The 25,370-nt window shown below is 34.3% G+C and overlaps 2 protein-coding genes and 1 long non-coding RNA gene across 4 annotated transcripts; 1 reads left to right on the forward strand and 2 right to left on the reverse strand.

The window, feature by feature from the left end:
• The first annotated feature begins 1,432 nt into the window (after nucleotides 1-1,432).
• LOC133704912 (uncharacterized) lies at nucleotides 1,433-6,387 on the forward strand. Of its 2 annotated transcripts, XM_062129973.1 has the most exons (8): nucleotides 1,433-1,833; nucleotides 2,461-2,599; nucleotides 3,191-3,418; nucleotides 3,589-3,644; nucleotides 3,733-3,811; nucleotides 3,887-4,025; nucleotides 5,218-5,331; nucleotides 5,825-6,387. In XM_062129973.1, the coding sequence occupies exons 3-8, from the start codon at nucleotides 3,249-3,251 to the stop codon at nucleotides 6,014-6,016; spliced, it is 750 nt and encodes a 249-aa protein (XP_061985957.1). In that variant the 5' UTR covers nucleotides 1,433-1,833; nucleotides 2,461-2,599; nucleotides 3,191-3,248; the 3' UTR covers nucleotides 6,017-6,387. The 2 variants fall into 2 exon arrangements, with proteins under 2 accessions (XP_061985957.1, XP_061985956.1); XM_062129972.1 differs by lacking the exon at nucleotides 2,461-2,599.
• A 2,140-nt stretch (nucleotides 6,388-8,527) lies between these two features.
• On the reverse strand, nucleotides 8,528-19,558 carry LOC133705621 (protein ESMERALDA 1-like). The gene is made up of 10 exons (XM_062130919.1): nucleotides 18,909-19,558; nucleotides 18,445-18,514; nucleotides 16,623-16,690; nucleotides 16,438-16,526; nucleotides 14,232-14,429; nucleotides 10,759-10,963; nucleotides 10,473-10,640; nucleotides 9,650-9,817; nucleotides 9,376-9,566; nucleotides 8,528-9,186 (listed from the first exon to the last, which is right to left on the reverse strand). The coding sequence occupies exons 1-10, from the start codon at nucleotides 19,296-19,298 to the stop codon at nucleotides 9,024-9,026; spliced, it is 1,710 nt and encodes a 569-aa protein (XP_061986903.1). The 5' UTR covers nucleotides 19,299-19,558; the 3' UTR covers nucleotides 8,528-9,023.
• Nucleotides 19,559-22,383: 2,825 nt separating this feature from the next.
• LOC133704140 (uncharacterized) lies at nucleotides 22,384-23,666 on the reverse strand. The gene is made up of 2 exons (XR_009844005.1): nucleotides 22,866-23,666; nucleotides 22,384-22,791 (listed from the first exon to the last, which is right to left on the reverse strand). It is a non-coding gene; the product is annotated as an uncharacterized LOC133704140 (long non-coding RNA).
• Between the last annotated feature and the right edge of the window lie 1,704 nt (nucleotides 23,667-25,370).

Below are 25,370 nucleotides of genomic sequence, written 5' to 3' on the forward strand. Positions count from 1 at the left end.
GATTTATGATTCTCTGGACAGAGCTTTCAGAATCACCATGGTCAGCCTCGCCAGAAAGATCTGGCTGTTGCAAGGTAATTAATGTTTGCTGATGAATTTGTGGAACTAATATGGCTGGCAGCTGTCAAGGCACCATGAGATGTATGTGGAGGATTATTTGATGATGAGGGTGTTGGTAACTTGAATAGAGAAGGATGAGGTCGTGCCTGTGGAATCAAAAGTTGCTGTTTGTGAATGTGTTTTTGTTTGTTTTATTTTAAAAAGTTTTGTGTTGAAATGCATTAAAATGTTGTTTTTTAATTTTTAAAAAATTATTTTTAAGATTAACGCATCAAAATGATTTAAAATATGTCAAAAAATTAATTTTTTACAAAAAATTACATACCAAAAATTTTTAAATTTTAAAGGAACGTAGTTTATATCGTACAAGCAGTTTATTAATTTAACCGTTGGTTGTTATTTCAATCAGCAGTTTATTAATTTTAACTACGGTTATGTAAATGTATGTTATTTTTTATTTTATATTATATTCTTAAAAAAAATTAAAAGTATTTTTTTAAAAAAAAAAACTGAATTTCTTTGCAAATTAGAATCTTTGCATTAGATAGGGTGCATGACTCATGTTTCGGTTAAGAGAAGGATGATTGACTTCACAAGAGAAGCAGAATAAACTTTCAATATTATTATGTTCGGAAAGGAGCCGACCGAACTACAAAAGGTGATGAGAAAGAGTTTATTTGGAATCAATTCTATTCTATAATTGGTTTTAGCTATTTCAATAAATTTAATTTATTTAATTTGCTAACTGATTTTTTTTTGTAAGCATAGGCTTTTTTTTATGATTTTAAGAGCATAACATTATATCATATTAGTACATACGAAAGAATTTAATACTCGTAGATACTAATTCAAAGTTTTAAATTAAAAAAGAAAAAGAAAAAAGAACATACTAGATTAATCATCTCTTGAGGTCAGGGCTGAGTTCACGAGACTCTTTTCTCGGCTGAAAGTGAAATGGATTAAAAGTGAATAATGTTAAAAAAAGAAAAGAAAAGAAATTATAATAGTAAAATAATTTTAAGAAATAACAAAATTTGGACGCAAGGACTGTGATAGGTGAATTCTGATTTACGCCGATCCGAAGTCTTATTTATCAGGCCATACTGGGTCGTTTTATAGAAAGTGAACGGACCTTGATATTTATTATGTCGACGGCGTAGAGCTAGATAAAGGGAGCAGCGCACCTGTGGTTCAGAAACACACACGTGCTCCCAAAGAAAAGAAATAAAGAAAGGAAAAGGAGGGTAAAATTGAAAAAAAGATTAAAATTTCCAATAAAATATTGTCTGAAATTAACCAAGCTTTATATGATGACGTCTCATACGGTCAAAGATTTTTTTTGATATCCCAATAAATAAATAAAAACATGTTGTGATGTTTTAAGGTTTGGGTTTTGTTCGGAAGACAGAGAAGATGTAGACTGTCGCAAACTGTTATCAGTTGCTGCAAGCGAATTTAGCTGTAATTTATTTTATTTTTCCTCACTTTTCCAAGAATAGAAAAGAAGACAAAAACATTTAGCTTTTCATATATTTTAGTAGCGAGGTGGAGAGTAGAAAGAAAAGGAGGAAGATTCGGTCATCTCTTCCTCTGTTCCTTTGTCCAAAATAACAGAAGTACCCGCCTTTTCATTTTCCGTTCACCTTCCCAACTCAACTCTTCAAACCTCAAACTCCTCCTTTCAGTCCTCTTCTCCCCTATAAAATACCGAACTCCTCCCTCACACCCCCCCTAGCTTCCCTCCTTAACTCTACAGACACATCTTCTTCTCCGGTATTTCTCTCTCTCTCTCCACATACCATAATCGTGTATCTTTTTATTTATGTCCATGTGTTCCTGCATGTTTGTGTGTTTATGTTCTAATTAATTGAAACTCCAAAATGGTTGTGCTCATTTGTGTCTGTCATGCTTTGTGTGATATTCTGAGGACCCTGTGGCTATTGGGTTTTTCTTTCTTTTCTAAACCCAGTTACGGAAAGGAATTTGTTTTCCCCCCTTCTTCTTATTTTCTTTAGGAAAGACAAGACTTGTTAATTAATGCTGCATTAAATACTTCTTGATTAAGGAACTGATCAGACATAAGCGGGGGTTTTCTAGAAGCAGTTTTAGAGTTTTCTCGAGTAAAATTTTGGAATTCTTGCAATTGGATAAGATATCACGAGCTTGGATTCATCCCATTCCAATAAGTATAGCATTGATAAGTGTGCATTTGATCCTCTTTTAGATGGATGGATTGCTTTGATGAATCCATACCAATCTTGTTTCCGATTTAGTTGTTTCAGATATGCTTATAATCTTCTTGCTGATTTTAGTGGATTTTGGGCCAAGATTGCCCCCTTTTAATCCATTATATTCATGTGTTTATGATGCGGTCTTTCTTGATTAAAGTTTTGTGAATAGCTTTGCAGCTTCCACCTTCTAGCCAGAGGTTATGCTAATCATGGGGGTAGGAAAAATATTGTCCGAGATGATGCGGTCATGTAAAGCATTAGGCCTATAAATGATCGTGTCTAGAAGATTGATGGGGTGTGGGTGAAAGGTAAAGTACCGTGGGAAAAAATTATTTAGCTTAAAAGAGGTTGATGAGATTTAATTTCTTGGAATCTTTGGAAAATGTGGCCTAGGATGGAGCAAAAAGATTGGAAAAAGTAAAATTGAACCAATTAGTTTGAGATTAATTCTTTGTTCAGTGAGTTGAATTATGTAATATTTTGCTTCAAATGGCAGCCAGGAAGTTATGACTATTCCTAGCCAATAAACTCCTCAAACATGATGAAAGTGGGCCTGGACTAAGATTTTAGTACTAGCTGCAGATTCTATCTGGAAGCTAGGAGGCAATTGTGAAGGTTGTCCAAATACTACTCAAATAGTTTCTCTTTGTTTGCATACATATAGCACAATGGTTAATTGGCATGCCCTTTGTGTTTTAGCTGGTCACATAGAAGACAGAAGTTTTGAGATCATTTTCCAATTTTGTTTGGTTATATGACCAGGACAGTTTTCTCTTTGCTTGAAAAACCTTGATATCTTTGCTTTGAATGGCACTTGCAAACAAATAAAGGGTAGTTTAATCTGATAGACCCAGGTACATGCACATCGTGTAATGAATTCATGTTCTGTTTTGGTGCAGAATATTCAATTTTTCCCTTTGATGCCAGCAATCTTGCTGGCAACCATATTTTGACATTATGAGTCACCAGAGGAGATTCAATCCTTGTAAAACCCTAGAGAGTGTGCATGGCATCCATGTTTCCCAGCATTCTCCGTTTGCTTTGAAACAGATTGATCAACAGGGGGCATTCCCTCAATCAACTAGTGAAAGTTCAGGCAAAGGACTGGATCAGCAGCTGTTGATGCGGTAAGTGTAAAACCTTCAACCAACATGGCAACATGCACTTGGAAAATATGTTTCATTGTTAAATTATTGGCTTCAGCAATGTAAAATCTGTTTATCCCCATAGCTAAGGGATATTGAAGTCTACAAAGTCATAACATGTTCTAATAACCTGTCTTTTATTTCTTATCCAGGAGAGTATGGCAGCAAAGACCAGGATGTTTGAGGCCTATCCAGGGCTGCATTCATGGTATTACAAATATAAATACAACTTCTTTAAGTTTGATAATGCATGCATCACATTTTATATGCTCTCTAATGCATCATACTTTCACTAGGTGATCAGCATCTTGCAGAAACAGTTGCCAACGTGATTACCTCTCTTCCTTTTATTGTTCTTGGTATCCAGGCTCCAAGGTAGTAATATTTTTCTGTGAGATAATTCATAAAGATAAGATCTTTGTCTGATTATTTAATCTATTTTATATACAGGAAGAACTTGAATACTAAGTTGTATGCCAACTCGTTAATCGGAGTTGGAGTTGTCTCAAGTTTGTATCATTCTTCAAGAGGAAAGCTGAGGAAGTACTTGAGATGGTTTGACTATACAATGATAGCCACAGCGACAGTAGTAAGTTGTCCAAATGAACTCTTATATATTGGCACAACTATACTATCAAGGTTACAGGCACATCCAGTTTTGAATACTTGTGCTAAACTGGAATGTTATTTGTGGAACTAGATGTGATACTTCTCAGTCCTGACCACTCATATTTCTGGTTTAGCAGTTTCTTTTAAAATTGATTTCCTTCCTTCAAATGATGCCACCTTTCCTTCAGTGTTAAATTCAACAACAAAAATGATGATGGCAATGATAAAGCGGTTGATGTGCTTTATGTTTGATTTGGTTTTATTTTACATAAGGCAACTGGGCACCTGGTGTAATCCTCGGCATCCTCATTTATTGAGTGTTCTTTCTATCATTTCTTCCCCTCTTGTGTTCCGACTTCACCTGTTTGAATATCCCAAGTCATGAGTTGACAAAATCTCAACTTTCATTTCATGGAAGCCACAAGTCACCTCACCTCATCATCACGTTATCGCTATATACATCTTCTCATGAACGAGTGGCACTTCAAACCCTATTATTTTCTCAATTGCCTTTTAGCAGTCAAGTATTCCACGTTTCAGATGCACATGTTCTATATGCCCATTTTTTACTCCTTAAATAAGGCTGCACCCTTGGGGAATGGCTTGTCTTCTGGCCATCTCATGTTTTTTTTTTTTTTCTTTTTTAATTTTCACACATGCACGCCAATCTTGCAGCATTCATAGAACTACTCTTCTCCATATCACCAAGGTTTAATTGTAATGGAAATATTCTTTCTATTCTTCATCCTTTAGAGTGTCTAGATTGTAGATTATTCATACCATCTTGGGTTCGATTTGAAGGAGAGGCCATGAGAAAGTAATTTCATGTGAACACACTAGATCAGATGTGGAAAACATGCCTTGTGAGTTCTCCCTAAACTTAGTCCCAATGGGCGAAAGCTTGTTTGAGGATACCTTGACAGTTAACCACGAAAAAAGAAGCAAAGTCCCTCAGAATTTACTCTATCAACAATGCAAGTTCAGTTTCTGACCTCAAATAGAAGCAAACCTGGTAGGAAATCGCTTCGAATGCACATAAACAAAGTAACCACAAACTGAACTTTTAATTAAAGTTCTGCTGTGCTGTTTGGTTTAGTTATTCTTATTGAGATTTTGCTTTAAATATTTGAGCTACATTAGCATGAACTTGATCACTGAATTACCTTTTGCAGTGTTTGTCAAGGGCCCTAAGAAATGAGAACTCAAAGTATTTGACGGCTGCATCTGCAGCATTATTGCCCATCCAGCCTCTGATGGTCTCTGCTATTCATACAGGGATGATGGAGGTAACCTGGATCATTTCTTACCTCTGATTTTATTAAGTTGATTAGAGTTCAGTTTGTCTTGATCCACAAATATTGTGACTAAAATGATGATGTCACTGACAGTTCCATTGTTGACTAGCCAGGAACACATATTAATGCTGAGAATGTATCTACATATTAGAATGGCATTCAATTTTTCCTTCATGCCTTGCTAGCGTAGTTATTAACTTATTATGATTGTCCGAATTTATTGATTACCGGAAAGTATCACATAGTTTGAATATCAGAACCCTGATGGGTGCTGAGTGCATGAAATGTTTATATTGCTGAATAATGAGGTGGCCAATGAAAGCTTGAGCAGCAAAAGTCACGTTGTGGGTTTCACACTATTCAATTCTGCAAGATTAATATATTCATTTCCTTCATTAGTTGCAATTTGAAATCCTTTAATGGGAATACCCTCAACTTTTTATTGTTGCTAAAAGCTTGATTTCCCCTGAATTACTCTTTCTAGGTAGCATTTGCAAAAAGAGCATTAAAAGATCCGGATCTAAAGATGGCACATAATTTGCATAAGATGTCATCGTTGTTGGGGGGTGTTCTTTTCGTTGCTGATGATTGCCTTCCTAGTACTCCTTTTCTTCATGCTGGTTGGCATCTTGCTGCAGCTATTGGTGTCGGCACCTGTAACAAGCTTCTTGAGTAGTGTATATATCTCAGATCAGTTTCTTATAATTCATTTATCCATTGGGATGCAGTCTCTCCTCAAACCCCAGGACGACTATAATTTTTTATTTTTGGTAATAGCTCTGTCTTCCTTCAACCAGGTAAGGAGAGGAAGGGATAGATTTGCTCTTTTCCGTGAGTAGCAGCTCGACTGTCCAACTATGGTTGGGTTTCATAATTTCTTTCCATCTGGATATCATGTAGCCATTCCTAGCATCTAAAACGAAATGCATTTATATTCAGCACAAAATCTATTTATCTGATATACTAATTAAATATTTGTAGCATTTTATGTCTGTATATCACAATCAGCGTTATGAAAGAGAATTATTTCATCTACTTTAAACCAAATGTAGAACCAAGCTCTCAATTACTATAATTTTGCACTGAACTAGAAAAGAATGCCATGTAGCTCTTTTCTTAATGACCAATAATTGATCGCATGCCTGGTCTCACGTTAGCTTGATCCGTACTTTTGATTTGATTATGAAAGTATGCTTATCCAAGATGGTCATATTTCTTGTAATCATGCATGTTTGATTTCTCTGGTTCACCAAGCACACTGGCACATCCTAGCAATTAATACAAGTATGGTTCTACAAAAAGGACTCTAAAGAGGACAGAACAAAAATTTGCCCGTAAAAGTTTTTATCATCCGGTCTGTATTATGATGACCCAGCTGGAGGAAGCTAAACAGATCCTAGAGCAAGTGATACAGATTGACTGTTGGTAACATTCATCAAGGTATCAGACTATGATTCTGCTTCGTTTATCGATGTCTGTTCGATAAAGTAGACTTTGTTTTTTCATTTCTCAACAAATAGACCTGTCGTTGGTCATGAGAGAGTTGCTGTGTGCTGCTACTGCTATAGGTTACTATAATTAAGGTTAAAGAATCTGTAGAGTAGCCCTATAATAAGTGCTGTCTGCATTCTAATTTGTGCAGTTAGCAACGGGTAGACATGAGAACTGAAATCATGGAACTGATGGCACTAGACACAATGAAGTTTTAACCGGTTATAACAATTGCAGTGTGTAACATATAGCCTGAGACGTAAGTGTTTCTTGGAGCCTAGTTAGATGGCTAGGTACGTGGCGGTGACTGGTGATTGTGAAGGAGGCGCTGGCCGCTGTGGTTGATTCAAATGTGAAAAGGAGACACTATATGACTTGTAGAAGACTGATAGTGGTAGAGTTGGCAAACAGCAAGATAAGAGTTTAAACTTTAAAGAGATTTGAGATATCAAGAGCACTGTTAGGTAAACCAAAGTTTTCTCAATACCAAATACAGTAATCTGGTCTGCAGTGGTGATTAGAGTGTTTTTCGTGAGAGCAATGAAGGTATTTTTGGACAAGTTTTAAATACCGAGGTAAGTCACTTTCATGTTGGGTCATTCATACTTGAATTGTATGGTAGATTGAAAGTGTTTCATCTCCGGTTTGATCCGGATCCGATCATCCATTATCTCATCACGACGGAGTTATCTGAATTAAAAATGCTAGTGTACCGGGTAGGCATCGTTTTCCTCCATTTTGCACCTATGGAATTGTAAGAAATTTCTTTCTACAAGAACGTGGTTGTTTTGGATTAATTTGCATTTGTTGGGATTAATCAGTTGAAATTAGTTTTTTATTTTTAAATCTGTGATAATATCAAAAATAATTTTTAAAAAATAAAAAAATATTATTTTAAAATAAAAAAAATATTTTAAAAAACAATCTTTACGTCATTCTAAAATATATTCTTGTTATCTCAGAGAAAGTGTTGTTTTATTTTGCTTTATGAATACCTTGGATTCAATTTAAAAGATGGGCGTAGGCCTGTTGGATCAACCTAAGTTTTCTTCAGTCATGCGTCCAAAATCCAAAACGTTGGCAAAACTCCTCCAATCTCCGATCCACAGTCTTTATTTGCGAATACCATGATAATAGATATTTCGTAACATCTCGGTTGAAGAACTCCTACAGTTATAGCAGGAAATTTTATCGGCTTTGGTATATTTTTTTATTTAATAGTAAGAAGTTATTCTCATACCTCACCGCATCTCCCATTAGTTTAGAAAATTTAAAAAATATATTTTTTACAGGTTCTTTCGAAATTTATATTCATAAAATCAATAATATATATATATATAAAGTACTGATAAAAAAAATTGGTTGGAACATTTATAAAAAAGAATTTTCTTGCCTAGAATTTGAGAATTGTTCGACTGCTCAAACAAGGAAAAATATGTTCGAATAAATGTTTTGACAAACAAAATTTGAAAATCCAAATCATATTTTTCTCAGATATCGGATTGCAAGACATTAGTCAAATAGCCAAGCTCAGTAGCTAACTCGTTGCCCAGAGAAGTTAAAGCAAAATATCAGCCATTGATAGCTTCCATTTGCGTCTTTCAAGTGACGGGATTTAATCGACGAACAATCAGGAGGAAAGGCAAGAAATACATGCAACACTTATATTTTACAAGGGAATGAACAAAAATAAGGATAACAAAAAATGGATACCCTGAATTTTCACAAATCTACAAAAAAAAACTCGTTCTGTTTCTAGGGTCTTACACGTGTATGAAACCTCAACAAATTTACAAGCAATGAAAAAACCAGGGTACAAAAGAATCTGACTATCCATTTTACAGCTTGTTAGATACAGCAGCTGCAGCAGCATGTATTAAAACAATGCTCAGTTAATACCCAGGGTAATCCCCGCAGAGAAAGAATGTAATCTGCGTCCTCTGGCATCATGTACAAAAAGTTGCAAGTTGCAGTTTCCCTGTATCGATTCGTGGGAAATAATCTGATGAATGTGAACTCAAATAAATCCTTGAAACTCCCAATATTGAAGTGTATTCTCTCCCACCATGTGGGAAGGGGAAAAAAATGAAAGAATCACGAGATGCAAGAAGTGGAATATATGGTGTGTCCACAAAATGTGTCCACAAAATACCAGTAGAAGAAACAACCATCAAGATCTATCTCCAAGCAGATCACGTAGCTGAAGATGATCTTGAATCTTCTGTTCTGTTAACATGGCACATGCAATCTGGGCACGGAAAGGAATATATGGAGTCATTTGGCCTTTTGATTTCAAATCCTTTAGAATCACTGTGAGACCGCATATTCAGCATGTGTCGCTTGAAGCTCTTCCAACTGTGAAAAAGAGGAAATACAAAAAAAATCAATGCTTATTTCTGTTCAATGATGAGCATTCTAAACAACCAAACATGTCCAGTCCCTGTCAGTTCTTTCTCCAATCATTTTTTATTAGCACCACATGCAACGCAGGGTCAAAATCAAACTCACAGATGCTAACTGTAAAGCAATATGATGAGTTCATACTCGATTTTCAGATTATCAAAGAGCATTGCTAACTTGCGCTTGTCTGGCCTGATCGTCTTTGAGTGTCCACCATACAAGAATCTTCTATGGCCCATCAAAAAATGGGGGAAGTTGCCACCTTGAGTTGTCACAAATACCTCACTGTGAAGACACACCGTGTAGTCTATTGCAGCCATCCTAGAAGAATAATTCTGGAAGCAGTAACTCAAGTCAGATCAATAACACTTAAGCAGGTCTGAAAGATGGACGAAAGAAAACCACAAGCCATACAGACCTTGAACGGATCAAGTTCGTCTTCCAATGCCAGCATATCTTTAGTTAACAGATTCGGAAACATTTCCAACAGTGGGGCCATGTATTTTTCAGAATTGTAAATCTTTCCAGATGCCAAAAAGATATACGTGTTTTTATCAAAACCCATGCCCCTAAGCATCAATCCAACCTGAGAAGTTTTAAAAAATATCATGCTATGACACAACAATACCAATATCCACAAACCTACAGGCACATCTATAAGAGGCCATGCAGTTACATATTACATAAGCAGATGGTAACTTTATCAAAAACTGATGCTGAGAAGTCTCAATTTCAGGTAAGAAAGTGATCGCGTGTTTCGTATGCATTCACTGGAGTTTCATAGTTGCGTCAATACTTGCTTTCCTTTTGGACATTAAATTTAAATTGATAGTGACAAAATAAAAGTTTGCATGATAGCTCTAAAGAATGCTAAGTTATGGAGCCACAGTTTCTGAGGCCATAAACAATGCAGTTACTTGAAGACCGGTTGTGTTTCCTAGGTTGTAAAATTGAATCCATTCACCAGTCATCTCAGAGCTAGAACAAGATATGCACCTACTTATCCACCAACTTTAGTGACAAAGCACTGCTGAAATATTTCCACTTTATTTTAAAATGCCTCAATAAGCATTCACTATAAAAAAAAAGGCATGGATTAGCATTCAAAATAGTTTTCTACCCTAGTGTCAAGCATAAGCATGTTACAACTAACTGACAATTAAGATCATGTAAAGAGAACACATGAAATTGAATTTTGAGTATTGCTTTCCAATGGAGCAACATATACAGATGTATATTACCTCTAACGGAGTAAGGGGACACTTCCCATTGAGCCTAATTGCCCCAGGACGTATAGTTCGACCAGGCTTTGTAAACTTTCCTTTCCAACCTCTTTCCCTCGCTGCTTTCATGTCTTTAGCTTCTTGCCCTCCACCATCAAATACACAGCATGAGAAAGCAACCATGTCCTGTAAATATGAATTTTCAACCAATTTTAAGATTTAACATTAAAAAAAAAAAACATTGTTAGCAGTAATAGTAAACAAAATCTAGCATCGAAACACTGCTAATTTAATGACAACTAACCTCCTCAAAGCGAAGATGGACAGAAACATATTTTCCACCATGGCTCGCACTGCGTTCTTTCATTCTCGCAACCAATGTTTCTCCCATAGTTAATATGGGATTTGAAAACCTTAAAGCTTCATAATTTGCCAAACATCTAAGCCGTTGAACAGCTGGAGGAACATCAAATGATAAGCGATTTGCAAAAGGAGAAATCCTTATGACCCTGAGATAGCACACAAAAATCAGTGCTTCGAATTAACAGTCACAAACATTGATTCAATCTATTCAACAGTCAGTCAATAATAAATGCAGTGGGACTCATGAAATGCCATCAGAACATGCCGGTGCCATTCCCAAAAAAATGGCATAGAACCACCAGCAAAACTGTAAAACAAGAGAACCGAATTTTTTTTTCAATGTCAATACATGTTCTTTTTGAATGTCTGTGGCCACCGAAAAATTAAAATAGGAAACCTCCTACGGTCACACTAATTCTCCTATGGTTTATTGTGTCCCAAGACGCATAACACTCTAAATGCATAGTAAAATTACTAACATAACCCTTTAATAAAATAATCCAATGTCTTCTACACAAGAGTGTTTTTGTATTTTATAGAACAATTGAATTACTAGATAACCCTTACAATTTGAATTTTTTAGCCTTATCTTTAGGGGCTTTGTTGTAATTCCATCATGGTTTGTTTATTAATATTCTTTAGTCCTAAGGGCATTTTCGGTTTTTTCACTGAAAAAAAAAAAGTTGTTGGCACCTGCCTCGCACACGTTAACCGCTCCGCCGCATTCTGGCGGCGTGGGCAGCTAGCTTTGGCATTTATAACTGTGATTTCCCTGCATTATTTCATTTATCTCAACATCCTCTTCCTCTATAGGTGCCGCATGTACGGTGGCTCAGCATGATTTGGCCCAAAATTGTTTTTTTTTCTTTCTTTCATTCTTTTCCTTCTCTTTCTTTCTCGAATTACGTGCTGGTCATGCAAAAGTTCATACCAGCCCTTCAATTTATTTTTTCTTTTGATTCAATCCCTCTTCTCTTATTTGCAATTGTTTTATTTACATTGATTGTTTCTAATTAGATTTTATTTTCAATTTCATCCTTGATCATTTGATTTTTTTTAATTTGTTTTCAAATTTAGCCTCATTCTTTTAGTTTCTATTTGTTTTGTTTTGAATCATTTTCTTGATTGATTCATTTTTTTTCTTGATTCCACCCCTAGGTATTTATTTTCATTTAATTTTATATCAAATTTGGTCGTAATTCTTTTAATTACTATTTTTTTAATCATTTTCTTAATAGATTTGTTTCGTACAATTCAATCTCTGAACATTTAATTTCATTTAATTTTTATGTCGAATTTAGTCCTAAACCTTTTAATTGCTTTTTTTTTTTTGCTTTGCATTGTTTTTTTTATTGATTTTTTTTCTCAATTTCATCCCTCAATGTTTGTTTGATTAAGAATCTTGCTTCTTTGTTTTATCAGGTCTGCCTTTAATGGAGTCACCTCAGTCTCATGACCCGGTTAATAAATCTGAAGGATTGGCCTAGATCGACTTTTGTAATTTTTTAAAGCATTTTTTTAAGTAGTTTTTTTTACAATGTTTTTTTCGCTTTCCTATTTAGATAGACATTCTAATTTCATGTCATAGGTCACATGTTTGATTTGTTGACCCGGGTTAGCTGCTAAGTTCACTCGAGTCTTTTTTTGTTATTTTTTTTTTACTTCGACAAGTTTTCTAAATTTATATTTTAAAATTAGCTTATAATACACTACTTGATAAGACCTGGATCCATAATTTCATAGGTTGCGAGCTTTTTAAAATTTAGCCATGTTTAGAATGTTTATCTGGGTTTACTTGGTTTTTACAAATGTTTTCAATTTCACCCCTTGTGATTTTTTTAATCTTTAAAATTTGGTCCTTGTTATTTTAATTGATATTTATTTTATTTTAGATTATTTTTTTATTTTTTTTCATTAAATTGCATCCTCCTTAGGTTTTTCCTATCAAATTTTATCCTCATTTTTTTTCTTTTGCAAGTTTTTTTAATAATACTTTTCTACCGATCTCATCTTTCAAAATTAAATTGGTTGAGAATTATACTTTCTAATTGAATTTGGGCAAAAAATTTCACAGAATGTGACTTTTAGAGATTAGACTAGGTTCAAGAGGTTAACCCTGTTTTTTTCCCTTTTTCTAAATCGATGGTCTTATTTTTTATCATCTTTTTTTAACTTTTGTTTTTTTTATTTATTCTATTGGGTTAGCCCTCAACAATTTTTTTTATATTTCACCCCCATAAGTTTTTAATCTTTCAAGTTTGGTCCTAATTCTTTTAATTGTATTTTTTTTTATTGGCAATACATTTTTTTTTTATTTCATCCTCATTTGATTTTTTTCCTGTAAGATTTTAGCCCCATTTTTTTTTCCTTTTTTTTCAAGTTTTTTTATTAATAGTTTTTTCAAAAATTCCATCATTTAAAATTAAATTAGATGACATTTAAGCTTCTTGATTGAAGCCAGGTTCCATGATTTAACAAGTTGCAATTTTTTAGATTGGATTACGTTTAGAAGGTTTGCCTGGTTTTTTCCCCTTTTTTTAAGCTACTGTTTTCTATTTTTTTTATTTTTTGAAGTTTGACAAGCTTTTTTTCCTAATTTTCCTTCATTTAGGTTAGAATTGGGTTGTTTGATAATCTGAATAGACTGGAGTGTGGTTCTTCTTCTTTTTTTGTTTTTTTTGGTCAGTTTATTTATTGTTGGTTTTTTTTTTCGTATTGCTAATTTAACCAATGACTTGGAGCTTGAGTTTTTCTTAACCTATCACTTATTTTACATTAAAAAAAAAATGTTCAGCCAACAGCAAGCAACATATCTAGTAAATACTAATATTCCTAAATTACTGCAAAACTAAAATAATCATACAATATTAAAATTCCTAAATAGTCAAATAATAATTCCCGTTATTGTTTTTCTCCATTCCCTATCACTGCCTCCCTAAACTTTGAACACTTTGCATCATATGTCAGATACAATAACCTCTCAAGAAAAGCATTTAGAAATGGGAAAATACATTAGTCAGATACAGATTGCTAAGATTTAACATTTATGCAGTGACGCAGACAATTTCAATGTTACATCTCTCTCTCACAATGTGAAATAAATTGGTATAAAGCTATACAAAAAACAAGTGATCGACTAATCACTACTGATTAGATTAATTTGACTTCGACAAACATGCATATATAAATACCTTTAGATTTAAAACATTTTTGTGTAATCACCACGGAGACTGTCCAAAACCACATTTTAAGGCATAAATGAGATGCTATGGTTATCAGCACAAACCGAAACAGAGAATGAAATGAGGGAGGGGACACAAAGAATGCCTTGCTGTTTAGATGAAACACAGAGTAGGCAAGTTGAAATATGGAAAACTATGTTGTAACAATTAACATTATAGATTTGCTACTCACCTTTCTTCTAATAGCCTTGGAAGGACAACATCCCTGTAATACTGAACGGGTGCCCATGCTTTTACTCTAAAGTTATGGACATTAGTCATGTTGTTATCATAACGCTCCATAAGGTATCCAGGAATCTTATCAACCACCCTTACAATATTTTCCAATGTACTGATAAAATAGTCCTCATCATAGATGTCTTTGAATTTGCTGCAAAAGTAAAACCCTGAATTAGCTGCTTTGGTCTGTATGAAAACAAATCTTTATCGCCATTTGCACAAATTATCTCATGAACTGTGGAAAAAAACAATAGAAGGATCTCACTGGCAGATATTGTTGTGCTTTGTTCACAACAAAATCAGTAAGTAAGAAAATGAATAAAAATCATCAAATTGTTTGTCCAATTTCAAGTTCTAAAGTGCTCTTTTTTTCTCAAATAGAAATATTAGATAACAAATAATTTGCAATTATATCACTCATTCATGAGCTAGTTCAATGAAAAAGATAATGACAAACAAAGGCATCTCCCGGACCAAATGTGCACCTTGCAGAAAGCATAGCAAACATTGAGAGATCAACTTAAATATTCCTAACAAACTATTGAGCTCCAAGAAGCATATTTTTCAATACAGGAGGTAACATGAAACCAGCTTGAGATCTCCCACGTATAGGTAGAAGCAAAACAAGCAACCAACCACAATGGAAATCACTTTGAAAATCAAAATCATCTATCATAATAAAACCATCCATCCTACCCAATGTAATTTCTTTTGACCATATTTAAAATAAACCAAAGCATCTAATTTTCTGTCAAGAAGCCCATTCTATTAAGCATTCAAGATACTGATATTTCACAAATTTGTGTGCTTGGTTGAATACCACTGAAAAGGAAAATATAAAGGGCAAAGGTAGACATGTATTTTCCCATTACCCAACAAAATATCCATTGTTCATAGCAGCAGACATCTGCCAAGAAATCTAGTCCACGTGGAAGAAAAGAAAAAAAAGTGTGAAGTAGATAGCACATCAACCAGGCTTAAGAAATTACAAAACTGCATGTGGAAAAACATGGCAATTACCAACAACCTAAATCAAAAAATCACATTGGATCAAACCTGACATGTCTGATAAAGCTGCATCATATAGAACTATCCACCATAGCTTGGTCAAATGTTATTACAAGTATGACACAACTGCTAACTTAATCCACGCCTAAAGTGCCAAAACTACAGCTAACATCAAATGAAGCAAACAGAAAGATCCAAAGTTTAAAAGTTAAGCATATGACAGTTTGATCATCCAGTCAACCTTCAATATGATTTTTTCAAGGCAAATGAATATGCATTTGATTTGTTTATCAATGAAAAATGTCCCTCCAAAAATAAATCACCCAAGCTTCTTAGAAACCAAGTTCGAGTGATTTAAAATTGATTCTATCAAGGACAACTTTTATGGAAGGTCTTCCAAATAGCATACATAAGAGGGCTCTCAGAACGTATTCAAGTATATCTGACCAGCATATGTAAATATGTATGGAAGAACCAATGATATTCATCATGTAGATATTAAAATTCAAAGAACTAAACCAAATTATCCATTAATTGAGTACCCGATATATTGTAAATTATCTCCAACAGAAAGCTCATGCTTTCTAACACAACTAGTAAATGAAACAATCAACCAGAATCATCAGGACCAAGGGAAGCAAACAGAAAACTCCACAAAACTAATAGAAACTCTAGTGCAACTAGTGCCCTAATAAAAGTTTTCCAGCTCAGACAGAGAAAATGAAATAGTTTTTTTTTTATTATTTATTTATAATATGCTTTGCATTGACAGGCATCAATTGAGCATGAGCTGTTGAAAGTTCATTCGATTTCAGCATGCATTTAGGTAGTAAGCTAAGCAGCTTCTTACAGTATTGACCAAATCAGGAAATCTGAGCGTGTATGCAATGCAATAGTTAATTAACAGAGGCCTCTTACAATAGTTAGGTCAACTTATAGTCATAAGAATATTCCAACATCATGAATAACCTTTTATCAGATTAAGCAACTTCAAAAATGAAAAAACATCATCATGATATGGTAAACCTAAGTTACTTCATTAGTTCAATTCAGAAGTCAAACCAACAAATTTTTAAACTTTTTTTCTCTGATATTGCATTACTAGGCATCCGGTCCCAAAACATTACACTGAAGAACAGGTGTTGACGAACCTAGGATCTCTCCAGATGCTATGATAATGAAAGTTAGGAATGAGTAGAGTTGCATTAAGATAGCCCGCCACAGCAACCGCATTGCATATCTACAAGGCTCCACAAAAAATGCATTGAGAATACAAAAGCAAAAATCATGAATGTATACAAATATGAAATAAGAAAAAACAAAGAATGAAACCAACCGAAGTCCTCTGCTGATTCAGGCCACCATTTGCCTCGACATAGATATAACCATTTGATTCAGGTAAGCCTATCATGAAACAACCACAACACTGAAAATCGATAAACATAAAGACAAGCATGACTAGGCACTCAGACAACAAATCATGTAGGAAAGGAAAAAAAATTGAAAAGAAAAGGTAAACATGATTACAATGATATTGGCATCTATTAATAGAAGGGAAAAAATATTATTCATCATATGGCAGAAAGTTTTTTATTTATTTATTTATTAAGACTGTAACAGGTTATTAAAGATCGGAGCTCCAAGAATACAGTGCCTGTATTAAAATGACGAAGTCGGTTTTCTGATGCTGAATAGCGGTAAGGGTGACCACAGTGATGCAAGGCCAGAAGCAGCTGAAATTGTATGCTATTATGATGGAGAGCTAAAAATGGTGATAATGGCGATGTAGTGACGTAATATTATGCCAATTATAGACCATGAGACAATGAGAAAATCATAAGTATAATCATATCACAACATGACAGTGGTGAGAATTAGTGATTTAAATGAAAAGGTGAGTGCTTTTGGACATGAAAAAGGTGGTGGGAATGGAATGAAATGAAAATACTACTTTGCATCAAGATTACTCTGGCCATAGATTATTCACTTTGTTTTTCTTCAAGATTGATGTTCATAAGCAAGGACAACTATATTGTACTATTCTTTTAGCATGAAAAACACTCGGTCTCTCCCAACTAAAGAACCCTAGACTGTCATAAACCAAACCTGAGAACTTAAGGAAAGAACTTAAGACGAATAAATCTTTTAAGAGTTCTGTTAAAAAAGACCAGTCATTATCCCATAAAAAAAATCAATAAGACATCCTAAGCCAAAACCTGAGATATCTGAATTTCTTTCTAAACAGAGAATGTCACAAACATGACTTCTTCTACAAATGATTGGTGGTCAGCACAGTCTCACCATCCCAGTAATTTTATTTTTATTTTTTGGAAAAGGAGAAAGGAGGCTCATCAATAGCTTAGAATCTATGAGCAGAGATCATGGGAATTGCAATGTATTGTATGATATTCAGTGTCCTACTCTGTAAAAAATGAAAACATAATACTTAAACATCACAGTTCAGTTCAGTTAAGTTAAATCAAGAACCCACCAACAGAGTGCAAGTTCTGATCATTAACCATACAAATACCATACATAATGTTTAGGTATTATGTCCAAAACATAATACCTATACATTAAAGTCCAGTTAAGTTAAGAACCCACTAACAGGGTGTGCAAGTTATGATCATTAACCATACAAATACCAGCATGTCCAAATTCAACAAGGCCAGGCTTCTTTTGACAGAAGAAAGCAGGCAACTGAATTGCAAAGCATGTGAATTATAAACAGTGGGGAGTAAACCTAATTCCTATGCAGCATATATATTATAAAGCATCAGCAAACCAACTACCTCACAACGATTGTGACCATATATTCAAACAGACTTTTGATACTCCTGTAACTTCTCTTGCTATCTAGACAAGAATTATGCAGGCCTGAACAGAAACAAATGCAACGCACAACTGCATACAGTACAGCTACTGTTCAAAACTAAGTGTAACAAAGCCTCATTGGCATCTAATTAGGTCTAACTAGGGAAATCATGATTCTACAACCAAAAAGATCCAAATGACAAAAGCATGAAGTGAAACCCTACAAACTATCCGCATCCCTACATTTCGAAAACCAGATTACTCAAGAGGTGTTAAAAAGAAAAGAAAAAAACCATCTGAAGCAAAAGAAATAGCATAATGAAGCTCCTAGACATAACTCATACCTTCAGAAGATTTGTTTATGCACGGCCTCCACTCACCACTTTTATACGAGTTTTTCCACACAGTTGATAGCTGCAATGAATTCAGTTTCATATCAACACAGAGTAATTAACACGCAAGTAAAAAAAAATCGCAAGGATAAAAGGTGATGCAGACATTATACCCTAGATAAATCCACAACAACAAGCCAGGGCCAAGCAGAAAACGAAGGAAAACATTTAGAACTATAATAATGAAATTCTTAGCAGCCAGTTCTAGAAAATTATAAGGACATAGCTATAGAAACCAGAGATTGGAGGCAGCAATATCAAGCTGCCCCGTTTAACTAAATAGCATTAAATTATATATGTAGCTAAATCAGACTTTGATTCTGATTCACAATCCATGCAATGTCAAACATTACATATTGCAAGCTCTCAACTTTCCAAATCATGACATAATATGAAGAAAGACAGATAAAACGCACCGCATCAGCAGATGAATTATCGGCATCCATTTCCGGTCGAAGCTTCTCGTAAATCTGAGGGCTCCGATAAACCGAACCGGGAGCAGGCTTATGGTCAATTATAGGGCCAACGTCGAACGACACCGTTCCCATGTACAAAAGCATACCAGAAATATAAATGAGAGGAGCGAAAAGGAAAATCCCCTGGCGACGGAGGAGGACGGAGAGGAGGAACCAGGCGAGGCGGTGTGCGAGGTTACGTCCAGGCGGATAGGAGGAAGGAGTGAACCGCCCAGGCTTGGACCGGCCTCCTCCTCCACTGCCGTGACGGTACCTAGGTGAACGGAGCGGCGATTGAGGCGGTGAGGGTGTCGAGTGGCCGCTGCTAGGTATTCTATTGTACGCGTGCATTTAGTGGAATTGTAGTAGTAATTCGATTTGGATCTTCGTCGTTTTGATTACTTCTTTACTACGACGTGTCGTCATGCATGCCTGTGTTTTTGTCTGGGTGCTCTCCCTCTCTCTACGGTTTCTTTCTTGGTTTCTCCCCTCCCCCTCCCCCTCTCCCTCTCCCTCTCTTGTTTGTAATGATTTTAGTAGAGGAAAGAAAGACAGAGAGTGGGAGGGAGCACGTGGTAGTGGAGAGAGAGAGAGAGAGAGAGTTTGGAGTTTATGTGCAAGGAAGGTATATTTTAGGGGGGAATATTTTGATGGTGGGATTGGAGAATGACTTGCAAATGTTGTTCTCAACCATGTAGAAAACGTTTTGCTCACTTTCTGGGTTCTGGTGTCTTTTTTTTTAGCGGTTGTATTTTTTATAAAAAAATTATAAATATATTAAAATAATATATTTTTTATTTCTGCATGATCTAAAAATATTTAAAAAATTAATTTAAAAAAATTCAAGTTTTTTTTTTTTAAGATTTCAAATGTGTTTCCTGGCAGCCTCTAGTATTCAAAGACTAGATTAATGTTGCTTTCTATCTTTTCATTGTTTATTTTAAAAAAGAAAATGAAATCATGGCTTTAAGTTTAAAATGATATCCCTTCACCTCCAAATTCATTCGTCACGATATTCCTATCTTTGATTTGAAAATAAAAAACGAAATTTTTGTGGTTTATGGTTTAGATATTTGTCACGAGCTTTGTGCAAATCCTTTTACCAAAAACCGTGACAACATAGACGAGGTACAATGGAAGATGAGGTCGAGGATGGTCTGTTTTTGGATTTTTATGGTAAGACTGTTTCTAGATTCCTTTTTGTATATTTTAATTATGTTTTTTTACATCAATATCAATCAAACTGGTGTACTTACTATAATTATTCCAAATCATTTTAAAATTTAATTTTAATAATATAATGTCACTAATTAAACACAGTAAAAAAAACTTTCGATATTAACAGCACTACTACCTATTTTTGATCCGGGTATTTCATTTTATTATTTTCAATGTTATTATTGTTTTTTTTTTGTACAATTAATTAATCACATGGAAAAATTGTGTGGATTTTGTCCAGATTTATAGACAGGTTAGCTTTTGCTTCCACTTTCCCAGCGAAGCTAGAAAGAAAGGTGAAGGAATTACTTGTAATCTGCGCAAGGGGCGTCAATCTACAGAAAGGAATAAAAGGAATTGCTTGCTTATAAGGCACTTGTAGTGCAAGTAACCATATGCTAGCAATGCCCATTATTTTAGAAGGGAGCACGTGCCTTGACGAGGCACGGTGGAGTGGCGTCAGCGGCGTGTTGTTGGCTGCCGTTTCCTGTGTGCCTGCCTGGTAGAGCAAAAGAAAAGCACATCCTCTCTCTCTCTCTCTCTCTCTCTCTCTTCGAACATCCTCCCCTTACTTTTTTTGGAACTTGAATCTCAAGTCATGTCATGGTTCACCTCCAAAGAAATTTATTCCCCACGTTCTGATATTTAATTATATTAGTATTGGGTAATATAGGATGATGTAATTAGTCTTTTAATTAAAAACATATTTATTTTTAATATCAATACATTAAAATTATTAAAAATACTTATAAAAACATTAATTTAATGAATTTATATATATAAAATAATTTAAAAAACAAAAGTTATTACATTGCTGACCGAGCATTAAACCCAAAAGAAATATTGCAATGAAAAGAAATATCTCATGCATGTATCGATCATAAGGTTGAAGTGCTATCCAAGAAAGAGTCGATCTCAAATATCTCATTCTAATCCGATAATATCCTAAACATAATAATAATAAAATATTTAAAGAAACATCTAGCGGCTGCAATGTGTAAACTTAAAGACACTCCTCACGGAAACTTAGAAATCCGGTTAAATTCTTGCAACGTCTCAAGAGATTGGTTCGTGCTTTAATTGCCCGGTCCAATTAACTTGTCTTGTAAGACAGAATAAAAGGATGCTAACTTTAAAGAGGAACATTAGATTTGTACGGCAGCGGAGTTCCGTAAATCAGTTAAAATTGTATTTTTTAAAAAAATAAAAATAAAAACTTATTTAATTTATTCATATTTTTATATTATTTTAATTTACTAATATCAAAAATATTTTTTTAAAATAAATAAATAACATTATTTTAATATATTTTTAAATAAAAAATACAATCACTACAACACTCACAAACTCACAAGCACAACCCTCGTAAACACAACAACCCTGATTCCTGAAGAAATGATGCCTTTTATTTTAATCATGCCAGATGCAGGTGAGCTGGAGGATTTTTTAAATCTATGGAATCAAACTCATTAATGGGGGATTCAGAACGGTGGGATCAGGGATGGTTCGTGGATCTATCCAGTTAGGGACTCCAGACACCTTTCCTTACACCGCAGGCTGACAAGCTTAACTAATAGTAGTAATTTAAATATCCAAGCACCCATGAGACAGCAGGACATGCGTGTCTTATATATGCAAAGCTACAGTTTTGCCGCTCATGATATCCACCCACATAGCAGAGGGAGCCTCAAGTGACGTACATCTCCCAGTCAATTATTTAAGCTCTCCCTGCTTTCCCCTGTTGGTTTGTAAGTGCTCTGTCTCGTATATTTGCGAATATGATTTTTCTTCAAGAAATCTAAGATGCTGGAGTTGGCACAGTGGTGATTGTCTTGATAATATTGAGTTTAGATATGATAACAGGAAGAAATCATTAAATTCAAACCCTGCACTATAATACAAGAGCAGATGCACGTAAATATATCATTAAATTCAAACTCGAATGTATAATGTAAAAAAAAAAAAAAAATTGTGTAAAAAAACGGCAGTATGATAACCCCGAATTTTTATTTTTTATAAAAAAAGTACACGCAGCACAATTATGAGAGGCTCAGTCAGGACAAGCGAGCTGGGCTCTGAGTACATGCTCCACCAGAACTCCATTCATTGCCAGCTCTGTAAGAACCTGGAACTGTAGAGCATACTCACGAAGACCACGTACAAAGGAAAAATTACACTGAGCATTTTGTAATTAGTTTATTTTTTTACTTACGCTTCATTATTTAAAAAATTATAATTTACATCTTGAATTTTATATATGCATAACATTTTACATTTTCATTACTTTCTACTTAATAACTAAAAAGCTTCTATCTTAAATACTATAATTTTTCAATTAAATTAAAAAACAAATGTACATGATCATCTACAGATCGTTCATGTGATCTCCAATTTGCCTCCTCCTCCTCCCTCTCATAGAGCCAGAGTGACAAATATAGGGACCAAGTCTTCACTTTCGATAAAGAAGGATTGGATTCAACTTTTTTAGAGGTTTCAATCTGGGGCAAAGAGAAGAAAAAGAATGAAGACGCAACGCAAGAGTGCGGCCTAGGTGCTGTCTTCTGATCTGTAAGAGACGCCTAAGAAAGTGTCTCTAGATAATCCTTTGGCTCCACGATGGTACACTCTGGAATCAGAGAAAATATTTAAAATGAAATAAGCTAAAGTTTGCCAGTAAAAGATAAACATTTGGAAGCCCACCTTCGTCTTCTCGAGCAGATTTTAAGCCACCGTTTTCTGCTCGTGCATTTCTTCTTTAATTTTCCAGGAGTTACACTAATGGACGTGGACTCAGACATTCAGTACTGTAACTGTGTGGGCTTCCACCGGAGTTGGAACCATAAAAGTCACTTGGACATGACCTCATATTCAAGTACCTCGACATGCATCAGCAAAGATAAAAGTGGGCATTCCATCTTCCACCCTCGATGCTCCAGATCTGCTCAAGATGTGCCCTTTTTTTAAGTAGAATTAACAAAAGTGGACATCTCCATATCTGCTTTTCGATAACAGGGGTCGTACTTGTTTGTTGCCAAGTCACAGATGAAATCCATGTGAGATTGCAGCAGCGCTGCGCGAGAAAAGACAACTTCTGAAACAAAAGAAATCACACGACACGTTATTGTGTTCGATCTTGGTTCGAGAAGAGAGAGAAGATCTGTTTGATTAATATTTTAATTTAATACATATGAGAATAATATCACCGTTTTATCAAATTTAGAATTTTATATTAACCCAGAACATAAATTGAAAATTTTTAAAACAACAAAGGGCCGGCGAGTGAAAAAATAACCGCTACAGAGTAATTTTCCCATTTCCCAGATGAGGAGACCACTAAATTGACCAACCGATGTCTAGAGCTCACGGTGCTGAAGCAACTGATTTTTCACTGAGCAGCTAAAGGCAGGTGAGGTTGACTTGAACGGTTGCGTCTCCTCGTGTGCTAAGGAAAAAAGTAGCTCTTCAAACCTGGGGAGGGTAGGGGAAGAGATTGAAAATCAATTTTCAATAGGGTCTTCGGCACTGTTTATTTTTATGTTTTAAAAGTATTTTTAGAAAAATAAATAAATTTTTTTATTATTTTTTACTTTAAATTAATATTTTTTATGTTTTCAAATTATTTTATATACTAATATTAAAAATAATTTTTAAAAAATAAAAAAATTTATTTTAATATATTTTTAAATAAAAAATACTTTAAAAAATAATAAACTTCCAAACCTCCTGTGCAAACAAGAATTAGACTCATCACCCACCGAAAGGAGTACCTATCGATCGTTCCAAATCAGGACAAGGACTCGTGTTACGATCACAGGGATTTTATAATCGAATAGCTAATTGGCCAGCTAGCTTATACATTACCCTTTCTTGTTCAATTACTGTAGTGATATTTTATGTTTTTGAAAGCTATTAGTTTTTAAAATATTTTATATTTAAAAATAATTTTTTTTTATTTTTAAAAAATTATTTTTAACATAAAAACAAATTGATCTAGAAAAAACTATTTTATCCTATTGTCTTACATTTCTCTCCTCAATCAAAGCCTCACGTAGTGCCTGTTTGTTTATGTGTTTCAAAAGCATTTTTGATAAAATTTAAAAAATTTTATTTTTTTATTAATTTCAAATTAATATATTTTTAGTGTTTTCAAATCATTTTGATGTGTTGATGTCAAAAATAATTTTTAAAAAATAAAAAATATTATTAGTATGTATTTTGACACGAAAAATTATTTAAAAAATAATGACAACTACACTGTCAAACAAACTCGTAGTGCGTTTATGAGGATGCGGGTGTGAGAACAGTACTCGACTACTCGGAATCAATCATCAATGGTTATTCCTTCTTCAGAACAGCACAGATCCTAAAACAATCAGAATGGATGTTTCACAATCATGGTGATTTCAGAAATCGCCATGCCATCATGCGCCTACGAATCACATTCAGAACCCATCCACTCTCTTAACAATTTGAAAATGCAAAAATCTCGAAATCTCAAGATCTCAATCTAAGAACCTGTCTGTCACCTAGCAGCCACATCTCGACTTACAGCGTGTTTGACCGTGTGATTATAGGTACTTTTTAAATAATTTATGGGTATTTTTTAAATAATTTTTCATACGAAAATGTATATCAATGATATTTTTTTATTTTTTAAAATTTATTTTTGATATCAGCACATCAAAACGATTCAAAACATACAAATCATATTAAATTTTAATAAAAAAATCAAATTTTTTAAAAATACAATCGCAGTCATGTTCTCAAACGTTACCAACTCAGTCTCCATGTGAGGGAGAAACTGAATAAGAGCTTTAATGTCCATCTTCCCTGATTATAAACTCATCACAGCTCATATCCTTTAAGCATCTCTTTCCGGTCAATATCCTTATTGTAAATTATGCATAATCTGAGTTTCATTTTAAACACGCGATTCCATACAGCAACAACCAATAAAAGAATGCAAGGAAGAGTAGAAAAATCATACACCATGCATGCATATTCCCGAGCAAGCTAACATCTAGGAGATAAGCCCCGATTATTTGAAACGAGTTTCATCCACAAAGGTCATTAATTGCTGTATACTATTGGAATGGTCAATGATGTCTTGAAAACAATCAAGTGCAAAGCAACAATTTATTGACATTCAACATTTCAACCATTGCTAGTACATGGAATTCAATGGATAGATAACATATCCATTCA

The sequence above is a fragment of the Populus nigra genome, chromosome 10, assembly GCF_951802175.1.
Source record: "Populus nigra chromosome 10, ddPopNigr1.1, whole genome shotgun sequence".
Classification (NCBI taxonomy): domain Eukaryota; kingdom Viridiplantae; phylum Streptophyta; class Magnoliopsida; order Malpighiales; family Salicaceae; genus Populus; species Populus nigra.

What these genes read in the sequence shown, in the direction of transcription:
- LOC133705621 (XM_062130919.1), bottom strand. Translation starts at nt 19,298, where the DNA reads ATGCACGCGTACAATAGAATACCTAGCAGCGGCCACTCGACACCCTCA. An exon ending in CATAAACAAATCTTCTGAAG is followed by an intron (nt 16,691 to 18,444) that starts GTATGAGTTATG and finishes GTTTCATGATAG; the next exon opens with GCTTACCTGAATCAAATGGT. An exon ending in TGAATCAGCAGAGGACTTCG is followed by an intron (nt 16,527 to 16,622) that starts GTTGGTTTCATT and finishes GGAGCCTTGTAG; the next exon opens with ATATGCAATGCGGTTGCTGT.
- LOC133704912 (XM_062129973.1), top strand. Translation starts at nt 3,249, where the DNA reads ATGAGTCACCAGAGGAGATTCAATCCTTGTAAAACCCTAGAGAGTGTG. An exon ending in TGATAGCCACAGCGACAGTA is followed by an intron (nt 4,026 to 5,217) that starts GTAAGTTGTCCA and finishes TACCTTTTGCAG; the next exon opens with TGTTTGTCAAGGGCCCTAAG. An exon ending in TTCATACAGGGATGATGGAG is followed by an intron (nt 5,332 to 5,824) that starts GTAACCTGGATC and finishes TACTCTTTCTAG; the next exon opens with GTAGCATTTGCAAAAAGAGC.